At 44.9% G+C, this 12,500-nt stretch overlaps 1 protein-coding gene across 1 annotated transcript in view; it reads right to left on the bottom strand.

Moving 5' to 3' along the window:
* Nucleotides 1-12,500, bottom strand: part of LOC126993116 (protein gooseberry-like) — a 52,203-nt gene that overhangs the window by 16,569 nt on the left and 23,134 nt on the right. Inside the window, exon 4 of the mRNA XM_050851972.1 lies at nt 7,816-7,925. Coding sequence (XP_050707929.1) covers nt 7,816-7,925 — 110 coding nt within the window. The remainder of the gene's footprint in view (nt 1-7,815; nt 7,926-12,500) is intronic.

The following is a 12,500-nucleotide window of genomic DNA, read 5'->3' as shown; positions in this document are numbered from 1 at the left end:
ACACACGAAAAAACACACACACACACACGTCCAAATTGATACCAAATTGATTCACGTTCTGGACAAAATGACTGATTGCGTTCACGGCCAATCACGCCACGAGAGAGAGAGAGAGAGAGAGAGAGAGAGAGAGAGAGAGAGAGAGAGAGAGAGAGAGAGAGAGAGATGACTAATGGGCAGGTGGAGGTGAATGCTATGGTGTTGACTGGAAGGTAAATTGATCAGTCCCTGAGTGTGTGTACTGGTGAAATATACCCGTGTGGAAGAGGAGGAGGAGGAGGGGGAGGAGGAGGAGGAGGAGGAGGAGGAGGTAGGGAGCGGTGTCCAGCATACTGATATTGCTGAAATAAAAATATGAGGAAGATGAGGAGGAGGAAAGAAAAAAAGAAAAAAATAAGAGAAGAAGAAGGAGGAGGAGGAGGAGGAGGAGGAGGAGGAGGAGGAGGAGGAGGAGGCTAGGGAGTGGTGTCTAGTATACTGATATTGCTGAAATAAAAATATGAGGAAGATGAGGAGGAGGAAAGAAAAAAAAAAGAAGAGAAGAAGGAGGAGGAGGAGGAGGAGGAGGAGGAGGAGGAGGAGGAGGCTTGGGATCGGTGTCCAGTATACTGATATTGCTGCATTAAAAAATATGAGGAAGATGAGGAGGGGGAAAGAAAAAAAAAAAAGAGAAGAAGGAGGAGGCGGAGGAGGAGGAGGTAGGGAGCGGTGTCCAGTATACTGATATTACTGGATTAAAAATGGGAGGAAGATGAGGAGGAGAAGGAGGTAGGGAGCGGTGTCCAGTATACTGATATTACTGGATTAAAAATGGGAGGAAGATGAGGAGGAGGAGGAGGTAGGGAGCGGTGTCCAGTATACTGATATTACTGGATTAAAAATGGGAGGAAGATGAGGAGGAGGAGGAGGTAGGGAGCGGTGTCCAGTATACTGATATTACTGGATTAAAAATGGGAGGAAGATGAGGAGGAGAAGGAGGTAGGGAGCGGTGTCCAGTATACTGATATTACTGGATTAAAAATGGGAGGAAGATGAGGAGGAGAAGGAGGTAGGGATCGGTGTACAGTATACTGATATTACTGGATTAAAAATGGGAGGAAGATGAGGAGGAGAAGGAGGTAGGGAGCGGTGTCCAGTATACTGATATTACTGGATTAAAAATGGGAGGAAGATGAGGAGGAGAAGGAGGTAGGGAGCGGTGTCCAGTATACTGATATTACTGGATTAAAAATGGGAGGAAGATGATGAGGAGGAGGAGGTAGGGCGGTGTCCAGTATACTGATATTACTGGATTAAAAATGGGAGGAAGATGAGGAGGAGGAGGAGGTAGGGAGCGGTGTCCAGTATACTGATATTACTGGATTAAAAATGGGAGGAAGATGAGGAGGAGGAGGAGGTAGGGAGCGGTGTCCAGTATACTGATATTACTGGATTAAAAATGGGAGGAAGATGAGGAGGAGAAGGAGGTAGGGAGCGGTGTCCAGTATACTGATATTACTGGATTAAAAATGGGAGGAAGATGAGGAGGAGGAGGAGGTAGTGAGCTTTGTCCAGTATACTGATATTACTGGATTAAAAATGGGAGGAAGATGAGGAGGAGGAGGAGGTAGGGAGCGGTGTCCAGTATACTGATATTACTGGATTAAAAATGGGAGGAAGATGAGGAGGAGGAAAGAAAAAAAAGAATAAGAGAAGAAGGAATAGGAGGAGGAGGAGGAGGAGAAGGAGGAGGAGGAAGAGGAGGAGGAGAAGGAGGAGGAGGATACTAATATTGTTGGAACAGACATAATACAGGGAAAAAATCGAAAACAATAAATATAACATGGAAGAATTTATAATAGAACTTGTACTAATATAACATTCCCTCCATTCTTTTCCTCTCCCCGCGCCCTCAAATTCCCCGCTTCCACCATATTTCTCGTATTTATTCTCCCCTTTCTCTTCGTGGTCTAGTGGTTAACGTGCCTAGCTACGAATCCGCGGGCCTTGGTTCAAATCCCGTCCCAGGCAGTCGGCGTGCAACCCTCCCAGCTGTTCATCCTCCCTTTCGGGCTGGTCGGTAAATGTGTACCTGGAGAAACATGGGGAAGGTACACTGTGGTAATCCGGATGTCACACTACAGGCTCAAGGGTCAATGTAGCGGAGATGAGCACCGAGGCAACGCACTTCTATAGCGTATGCCCCGAACTATATTGTACCTTTCTCGTATCATCTGTCTTTCTCCCCTTCTTCCCTTTCTCCCCTTTTTTTCCAGCTTTCCCCTTTTGCATTCCCTTTTACATTCTATTTTCCTCCTCCTCCTTCTCTCCCTCCTCTTCCTCCTCTTGTATTTTTCCTGCCCTTTCCTGTATCTTTTCCTTCCCTCCCTTTTTCCATTCCCTGTTTCCCTCTCCCATTTTCCTCCTCCTCCTCCTCCTCCTCCCGTCCTTTTCCTACCCTCTCCTGTATCTTTTCCTCCCCTCCTCTTTTCCATCCCCTGTTTCCCTCTTCCATTTTCCTCCTCCTCCTCCTCCTCCTCCTGCCTTTTCCTGTATTTTTTCCTCCCCTCCCCTTTTCCATTCCCTGTTTCCCTCTTCCATTTTCCTCCTCCTCCTCCTCCTCCTCCTCCTCCTCCTCCCCTCGTCTCCCCATTGAGGACTTAAAAAATGGCTCCCCAGCTGATGATCAACTTCCGGTGTGGGTTATCAATTAATTTTTTCCCCTTACACACACACACACACACACACACACACACACACACACACACACACACACACACACACACACACACACACACACACACATTTGTTTTCCTTTCCTGCCTTCGTTTTTTTTATTTAGTTTTATCTTGTTATCTTTTTCGATTTTTTTCATTTGTACACTTTTCTTTTTATTCAATTCTTTTTTCATTTCCTTTCCTGTTTTCTTTTTCTTCCTCTATTTTCTCTCTCTTTTTCTCCCTCCACACCACTTACTGTTTTTTTCCTTTTTCCCACACCCATCTCTCCCTCCCTTCCCTTCTCCCCTTCCTCTCTCCCTCCCTCCCTTCTCCCCTTCCTCTCTCCCTCCCCCCAGTCCCTCCCTTACCATGCATCCCTCCCTTCTACCTCACTCTCCCTCCCCATCTCCCTGCTTTTCTCACACCCTGTCTCCCTTTTTTCCATAATCTTTATCTCCCTCTTTTTCCCCCTTTTTTTCTTTCCACTTTCGCACCAATTTTAGTTTTCCTTTACCTTGTTATTTTCCTTTTTTACTTTTCTCTCTCTCTCTCTCTCTCTCTCTCTCTCTCTCTCTCTCTCTCTCTCTCTCTCTCTCTCTCTCTCTCTCTCCTCCAACACAAAGGCTCGTGCTTGCTGTATGTGTTATGTATTATTTTGGTCTTTTAAAAGCTGCTTTGTCACCGGCGCCGAGTTTGCTAATTAGCGACTCATTCAGTCATGCACACACACACACACACACACACACACACACACACACACACACACACACATTCACAGCCCACCCGCATGACTGACTGACTGACTGACTGACTGATTGTGTGGTTGAGGGGCTGAGAAAAGGCTGTCTATTGTGCTTGGTGCGTGGGTGTGTTTGAGTGAGTTAATTTGGTTGTGTATTTATTAACTTGTTTATTTTTATTTATTTATTTTTGCGTTTTGGCGTATGGCGTCTGTATAGGCTTTCTTAGTGGGGCCTGGTGGTCGGCCCCAGTCCGTTCTGCGGCAAGCAAGTGTTTATAGTGGCGCCATCTTGTTTGGCTCATACTGTCCCCTGGAGCTCTTCTTTGATCTTCTTTTGAGATAATTTAAAGTACGGGTTGATAGAAGGTCTTAAGGACAGCGTGTGGGTAGTCTTGGGCCACTCGGCGGGGACTGAAAATTGTCAGTTTATTGCGGCGGGCGGGACGCGAACCTGCATCCTTCTGGTCGCCGCGGCCGTACGCTGACCACTCCGCCACCGCCTCCCCAGAATATGACTTACCCCAGCTTCGCCAAATTATCGTACACACCGTAATGGATTTTCGTAGTTTCTGACTGATATCTATAGCAAAAACAAACAAACAAACATCAATAAATAACAGTTTTAACGCTAACTTTAATATTCTTTCGTTATTTGTGTAGGTACGAGAGTTTGAGGCTTAAAAAATTATAAATACAACGAGGTGAATACGATAATCTGGGAACCCTGACTCACCCCCGTCGCTGTAACCTCACGCCCATCACCCCTCCACATCCTCCATCACCCCTCATAAACCTAGTATCCCATCACATCGCGCCATCACTGTCCCATCATCCCCATCACCGTCCCATCATCCCCATCACCGTCCCATCATATCATATCCCCATCACTGTCCCATCATCCCCATCACTGTCCCATCATCCCCATCACTGTCCCATCATCCCCATCACCGTCCCATCATCCCCGTCACTGTCCCATCATCCCCATCACCGTCCCATCACCCCCATCACCGTCCCATCATCCCCATCACTGTCCCATCATCCCCATCACCGTCCCATCACCCCCATCACCGTCCCATCATCCCCATCACTGTCCCATCACCCCCATCACCGTCCCATCACCCCCATCACCGTCCCATCATCCTCTTGACCACCATCATCAACCCTTCACAGTAGCGTCACCGTACCTTACACGCCCCCCCTTCGTGTCGGCACCTTCGCGTCACGCCTCCACGCAGCACCGTCAGCGTTGCCGCCACGCCGACGCCGACGTGAAATTTATGATTACACCGGAAAGGAGGGGAGGGGGGGAGGGGAAATGGAGGGAGAGGGAGAGGGGGAAGGGACAGGGAAGGGAGAAGAAGGGTGAGAAAAGGAAGGAAGGATGGAGGGAAAGGAAGGAAAGGATAGAGGGAGGGAGAGAAAAATGGACGATTGGATGGCGGAAAGGTGACAGAAGGGAAGAGAAAAGGAAGGAGAGAAAATGAAAAGGGAAGGATGGAGAGATAAAGGAGAGAAAGAAGGAGGAAAGGAGAGAAAGATGGAAAGAGGAGAGGAAGGAAGAAAAAAAAATGCGAGGTGAGGAAAAGAGACAGAGAAGAGGGATGGGTAACGAGAACGAGGGGAGGAGAAGGAAAGGGGGAGGAGGAGGAAGAAAGGGAAGAAGGAGAGGAGGAGGATTAGGAGGAGGAGGAGGAGGAAGAGAGGGAGGGAGGGAAAGTTTTTTGATATTCAATTGGAAACTCGAATCGTTTTTAGTGATAACACGAAGGTCGGTGTTGGCGCACGCGAGAGAGAGAGAGAGAGAGAGAGAGAGAAGGATTGATTCATAATTTAGGACAGCAATATAATGTAATGTTTTCTTTCCTTCCTTTTCCTTCCCTTCCTTCATTTCGATCCTTCCTTCATTTATCATTCATTGGCGTTTCTAATAATCGTTAATTTCACTCCTCTCGGCGTGACGATTATTGTGTTTACTTATTCCTTTTTTTTTTCCTTTTTCTTTTTATTCGTCTATTTTTTTTGTCATTATTTTTCGTCTTGTTTTCCTATTTCTGTCTTTCTGTTTTTGTTTATTTTTATGTCTGTTTGTCTTCTTTTATGTCTATTAATTTTTGTATTTGTGTATTTTTGTATTCATTTTTCTATTTCCATTCATGTAATTCACTATTTTCTCACTTTATATAATTCCTCTTCAGTTTTTTGTATTTTTTTCTATTTATTTACGTTTGTTTCTATCTCTTCTGTATTTTTTTCGCACATTTACATATATTTATTTCCTTTCTTTCTTTTGTTTGGTTTCATTAATACTCATAATCATCGTTTTCTTGTGTATTTTATTTCATATCTTTCTTGTTTGATTATTGGTTTCTTTCTGTATCACACACACACACACACACACACACACACACACACACACACACACACACACACAGCCTCGCGTGGCGTGTTCGAAGCTTCATATCAGGCGTGTCGAGGCTTTGAATGTGGCGCGACGTGAACCCTTTTGAGAATTCATAAGGGTGTGGAGAGAGAGAGAGAGAGAGAGAGAGAGTTATTTTTTTCAATCTTTCTTACATTTTTCTCTTATTTTCTTATCGTTTTCATTTTCGTTTTTTCCTTTTTGCGTTTGTTCCCTTTTCGATCCTTTCCACCTTTATCAAATTCTCTTATTTCTTGTCTTCCTTGTTTCCTTCTTCCTTTTCTTCCTTTTCCTTCTCCTCCTCTTCATCGTCGTGTTGTTTTATTTTTCTCTTTTCTACTCTTCCTCCTCCTCCGCCTCCTCCTCTGCTTCCATATTTCCTACTCTTCATTCTTTTCTTTTCCTTTCATTTTCTTCCATAATCACAACCTCATCCTCTTCTTCCTCCTCCTCCTCTTCCATCTAAGCCTCGTTCGTCCCCTTGTCTTCCTTCTTTCCTAGACATTAAAACAAACAAACACACACACACACACACACACACACACACACACACACACACACACACACACACACACACACACACACACACACACACACACACACACACACACACACCTGATCGCCTGCCCACCTGCCCACACCTCCCGCGGCTTCTCAGGTGGGCGCCGCTGCCTCTAAAGCCTCATTACACACACAAAGCCGCCAGCCAGTCAGCCAGCACCGCCGCCCCCACCCTCCCTTCCCTTAACCCCCACCTTCTCTTCTTCCTCCTGATGTTGATGATGGTGGTGATGGTAATGGTGATGATGGTGATCCTTTTTCTTATCTGCTTTTTTTTCTTCTTTTGTTTAGTCTCATTTGGTTTAGTCTGATATCTTGTTTTTTTCTTGCTCTATTTCTTTTTCTTGTTCTTGTTCTTGTTTTCATCTCATTCATTTTTCTTCTTCGTTCTTTTATTACTCTTTTTGTTCTTCTTGTCCTTGTTCTTGTTCTTTGATATATTTTCTTTATTTTTTCTTGTTCTTGGCTTTCTTTTTCTTTTTCTTGTTCTTCTTCATCATCCTCTTCATCTTCTTTTACTCTTGGTTTCTCATCACTGCCCTCCTCCTCCTCCTCCTCCTCCTCCTCCTCCTCCTCCTCCTCCCCTCCTCCTCCTCCTCCTCCTCCTCCTCCTCCACCTCCTCCTCCTCCTCCTCCATCACTATACAAAGAACCCAAAATGAAAAGACAGTTTCTCTACACATTCTTTCCTCCTCCTCCTAAACCTCCTCCTCTTCATCCATTTTTTTCCGTCTCTCACTCTTTTCTCTCCCATTCTCGCCGCCTTTCTTCCTCCCTTTTTATTCCCTCCCAAAGGGCCGCCACCCCCCGCCGCTCAGGCCCTTTGTGAGGCTGCCCGCGGCTCGCCCTTTGTTTACTTAAGTCAGCTGATGTCTGTTTACAAGTCACAACTGATCTTTGTGGCCTGGCGGTGGTGGTGGTGGTGGTGGTGGTGTTTTCTTGTGTGATTCTTGCTTTTATTGTTTGTTTCATTTTTGTTCTTTTGTCATGATTTTTTTTTGTTTTGCTTTTATTTCTTGTTATTTTTTTATTGTCGTTGTTCTTTTATTTTAATGTTTGTTGTGTTTTTCTATTGTCTCCCTATATCTATGAACATACTTATTTTACGCTATGTACACACCAACACATGAACATACTTTTTATACCCATTGGACACACACACACACACACACACACACACTTCCCTTTCTTCACTTTCTTATATAGTTTTCATCATTCCTCTTTCCACCATTTTTCTCTTCCTCCCTCCTTCCCTCCTTTCTTCCCTACCTCCTAGTACTCCTGTCTTCATTCTCTCCCTTCCCCTCCACACATACTTTTTCGACCCCCATGAACATACTTTTTTGACCCCCTGTACAAACACCCACAAAGTCATCACACGTCATCACACTCACCCTCCTTGGCCTTCTTGGGGTCGTCGTCGTCCTCCTTGCCTCTGAGCAGCCTGGAGATAGCGGAGACGGAGGGCGCCGTGTTCCTGTCGCAGAGCCCGTCCTTGATCAGTCTGGGGGGAGGGAGGGAAACACGGAAACATAGAAAGGCGGGCTACAGGAACTCCACTGTCTCAATACGAGGTTGCCCGCTCTAATGAGGAGGAGGATGAGGAGTGCATGGATAAATTTATGGAACAAGTGAGGAGGAGGAGGAAAAAGAGGAGGGATGAATATGGAAGGATGAGAATGAGATGGGGAAAGAGAATGAGTGAAAGAATAAATATATGGAAAGGCGAGGAGGAAGAAGAAGAGGAGGAGGAGGAGGAGGAAGTGCAGGAGAAAAGAGGGGCGAGGAAGGGGAACGGAAGGAAGAAAATGGAGGCCGTTGAGAGTGAGGGAATGGCCGACGGAGCGAGTGAGGAAGAGGAAGAAGAAGGGGAGCAAGAAGATGAAAAAAGGAATAGAAAGAAGAGAAAGAGAGGAAAGAGAGGAAGAGAGAGGGAAAGAAAGGAAAAAAAAGAGTAATACAGGAAATCAGACATAGAGAAAAAGACAGACATAGATTCATTCATACATACATACAGACATACATACATACAAACAGACAGACAGTCCTAATCCCCGCCTGGGTGACACACGGGCGGCCAGGTGACTGTCTTACCTGTCTCACCTGCGTGCCAAAAGTCATTAGTGATTAAGGTGTCTTGAGGGAACAGGTAAGAAAGGAGACAGACAGACAGACAGACAGACAGACAGACAGACAGATAGATAGATAGACAAACATATAAACAGGTGAATAGATAGTTAGATAGATAGTTAGACAGGTAAATTAGGAAAGAGACATAGCTAGACAAAATAATATTAAGACAGACAGACAGACAGACAGACAGGTGGATAGAGAGGGGCACAGATAGACAGACAGACAGATCGAAAAAATAGTTAAATGGGTGTGGAGGAAAGATGGAGGGAAGGAAAGGTGGATGGAGGAAAAGCAAAGTGGATCAGAGAGAGAGAGAGAGAGAGAGAGAGATTATCAGAAACACAAAAATATAAACGAAAAATAAAAACAAACAGACAGTTACACACACACACACACACACACACACACACACACACACACACACACACACACACACACACACACACACACACACACACACAGAAAGATAAATTGTCAAGATTCACTCTCTCCAAATGGCTTCTTTAAGACAATCCGCCTCACCATTACTCTTCTCTCCCTCCCTCCCTTTTCTCCCTCTTTCTCTCCCTGCCTTCTCTCCATGTCTCTATTTTACCCTCCCTTCCTTCCCTCAATACCTTCCCTCCCTCCCTTCTGTAGTCTATAATCTTTTTTCTTCCCTTTTTCTTCCTTTCTCCCTTCTCTTACTCTTACTCTTCTCTCCCTCCCTCTCTCCCTCCCTTCTCTCCATGTCTTTATTTTACCCTCCCTTCCTTCCCTCCCTCCCTCTCTCCCTTTTGTAGTCTATAATCTCTTTTCTTCCCTTTTTCTTCCTTTCTCCTTTCTCTTACTCTTTCAATTTTCCCTTTTCCTTTCCTTTCACTTTCCTTCCTTTCCTCTTTTCTTTCCCTTCCTCCTTTTCTTATCTTTTCAGACCATAACCAAATCTTTTTCTATTTGTTCCTTCCTTTCTTGCTCTCCTTTTTCTTTACTTTCTTTTTTTCTATATACTTTCCTTTCCTCTTTTCCCTCCATAACCTCCTCCTCTCCCTCTCTTCCATCTTTTCCTCCACCTGCAGTTTTCTCTCCACCTCTCCCTTTCTTCTTTCTTCCCTTCCTTTCTTTTTCTCTTTCCTCACACTTTTTCCCTTCCTCATTTTTTCCTTCTTCGCATTTCCCTCTCTTCCTTCCTCCTTTTCCTTCCTCCTCTGTTTATCTCTTCACTCATCCCCTCCTTCCTTCCTTCCCTTTTATCTGTGTTTCTGTTTTTTCCCTTCCTCCCTTTTTCCCTCTTTACAGTACTCCGTTTTCGCCTATCTCCTAATTCCTTTTCTTTTTTCCTCCTTCTCCTCCTCCTTCTCCTCCTTCTCCTTCTCCTCCTGTCTCTTTCTTTTTCTTCCCTTCTCTTCCCTTTTTCTTATACTTTTTCCCCTTCCTCTTTTTTCCCCCTTTCCTTACAGTATTCCCCCTTGCACCTGTCCCCTTCTTTCCTCCTCCTCCTCCTCCTCCTCCTCCTCAGCTGGCGTGCGTGTCGTCCAGGTGAGAGAAGCAGGTAATTAATGGCCGCCACCAGGTAGACGAGACCACCACCACCACGACACCGCTGCCATCGACCACACACACACACACACACACACACACACACACACACACACACACTAACTAACTAACTAACTAACTTTTCTTTTTTGTCTTCCATATTTTTATTTATTTATTTATTTATTTATTTTATTTTATTTTATTTTATTTATTTTATATTTTTTTTTATATTTCCATGCAATATTTTTTTTCCTATTTCCACTTTTTAACTCTCTCTCTCTCTCTCTCTCTCTCTCTCTCTCTCTCTCTCTCTCTCTCTCTCTCTCTCTCTCTCTCTCTCTCTCTCTCTCTCTCTTTATTGGCACTCCTTACACCCTCTTCCCCCCCTCCCCCCCCATGACTGTGTGTGACACGGCGTAAAGCTATTTCTCTTTTTTTTTTTTTTGCTCTCTTTCTCTCTTTCTCGCTCTATCCCAGAAACAACCATTGGCATTTCCCTCTTATATTCTCTCTCTCTCTCTCTCTCTCTCTCTCTCTCTCTCTCTCTCTCTCTCTCTCTCTCTCTCTCTCTCTCTGACATTTCCTCTTCTTAATTTTTTCCTCTTTATTTTCCTTCCTTCTTTCCTCAGTTGTCCTCTTCCACCACCATCTTCCACTACCTTCTCATTTTCCTCCTCCTCCTCTTCCTCCACCTCCACCTCCCCTCCTTCCTCTTTCTTTCACTTATCATCTACCTGCCTCCTCCTCCTCTTACTCTTGCCTCTTCTACATCTTTCCTCACCCACTAACTCCACATTCTCCTCTTCCTCCTCCTCCTCCACTTTCCCACCCTTTCCATCTCCCTCTTCCCTCTTCCACTCAATTTTCTTCCTCACCCCTAACCTATCTTCCTAAACCTCCTGAACCCCTCTCACATTACTCCTCTTCCTCCACCCTCTAACACCCCCACCACCCCTTCCAGCCTCTCACCTCCTCCTCCCCTCCCCCCCTCCATCCCCAACTCTCCCCCCATCTCACCTCTCCCTCCTCCCCCCCCTCCCCCCTCACCTGTCCTGGCACACCTTGGCTCTGCTCCTTAATTCCACGTGGCACTCGTCCAGATTACACGGCTCAGCGCGGCGCCCTAAATCACACCCTGGCCACGAGGAGGAGGAGGAGGAGGAGGAGGAGGAGGAGGAGGAGAATTGTTGGGTTTGGAGGAGGATATGAAGGGTATAAGATAAGGATAAGGTGGAGGAGAGTGTATGAAGAAGGAGGAGGAGGAGGAGGAGGAAGGAGGAGGTGGGGGAGGTTATAAAAAGAAATACAAGCGACTGAAAAAAGTGTGAAGAGAAGAAGGAAAAAGAGGAAAAGAAAGGGAAAGTGAATAGAAAAGAAGAAGAAGAATATTAAGGGAAGTAGGAGAAGGAAAGGAAGAGGAAGAGGGTGAGAGGAGGAGGAAGAGAAGAAGAAGAAGAAAGAGATGATAGGGAAAATGAGAAATATGGAGAGTATAGAGGATTGACAAGATGAAGAGGAGAAAAAAAAGAAGAGTAGGAAGAGGAGAAGAGGAGAAAAAAAGAAGAGTTAGAGGTTGAGGAGGATTAGCAAAAAGAACAAAAGTAACAAACAAAACATATAAAAGAAAAACAATCTATTTGGAAGCTTGCAATAACAACACCCGCCACCACCCACCTCCACCACCATCACCACCTCCACCACCACACCACCTCCACCACCACACCACCTCCACCACCACCACCACCACCCCAGACAGGCCATAAAACTGCAGAAATACGACCACATAAACTATACGAGAATAAGTGTGACAACAAAACGAGTGTGAACAGAAGTGACTCGTCTTACCCTGAGCCGATTAACGAGAGAGAGAGAGAGAGAGAGAGAGAGAGAGAATGATAAATGTGAAAACAGATAGAGGAAAGAAAAGATGAAAGGCAGAGATATAAGGAATAGAAGGAAGGAGGAATTAATGGAGAGAAGGAGAGAAGGAAGGAAAGAAAGAAGAAATGAAGGAAAGAAGGAATGGTCTAAAAGAAAACAGGAAGAAAAGAAGGAAGAAAGAAGGAAGAAAGAGTTTGAGGGAAGGAGAGAAGGAAGAAATAATGGTTGGAGAGAAAGAGGAAGGGAACGGAAGAAGAAATATAGTTGAAAAATGAATGAAGCAATGAAGAATTTTTTGTTTATTGAATGTAGGAAAAAAAGGAAAAAATAGATTGAAGGGGAAGGAAGTGATGGATGAAAAGAAGTAAGGAATAAGGAAAAGAAAGCAGGAAGAAAGAAGAGGAAATGAATGAAAGAGGAAAGAGGGGAGACAAGAAAGGAAGGAAGGAAGTAATGAAGGAGAAAAGGCAGGAAGGAATGAGGGAATTGAGTAAGAAAGGAGGGAAGAAAGGAAGGAAGCAATGAAGGCGAAGAACCAGGAAGGAAT

Source organism: Eriocheir sinensis, unplaced genomic scaffold (genome assembly GCF_024679095.1).
Source record: "Eriocheir sinensis breed Jianghai 21 unplaced genomic scaffold, ASM2467909v1 Scaffold564, whole genome shotgun sequence".
Lineage (NCBI taxonomy): Eukaryota > Metazoa > Arthropoda > Malacostraca > Decapoda > Varunidae > Eriocheir > Eriocheir sinensis.
Note: the sequence above shows the minus strand (reverse complement) of the source record. Positions and strands in the feature narration are given on the sequence as shown.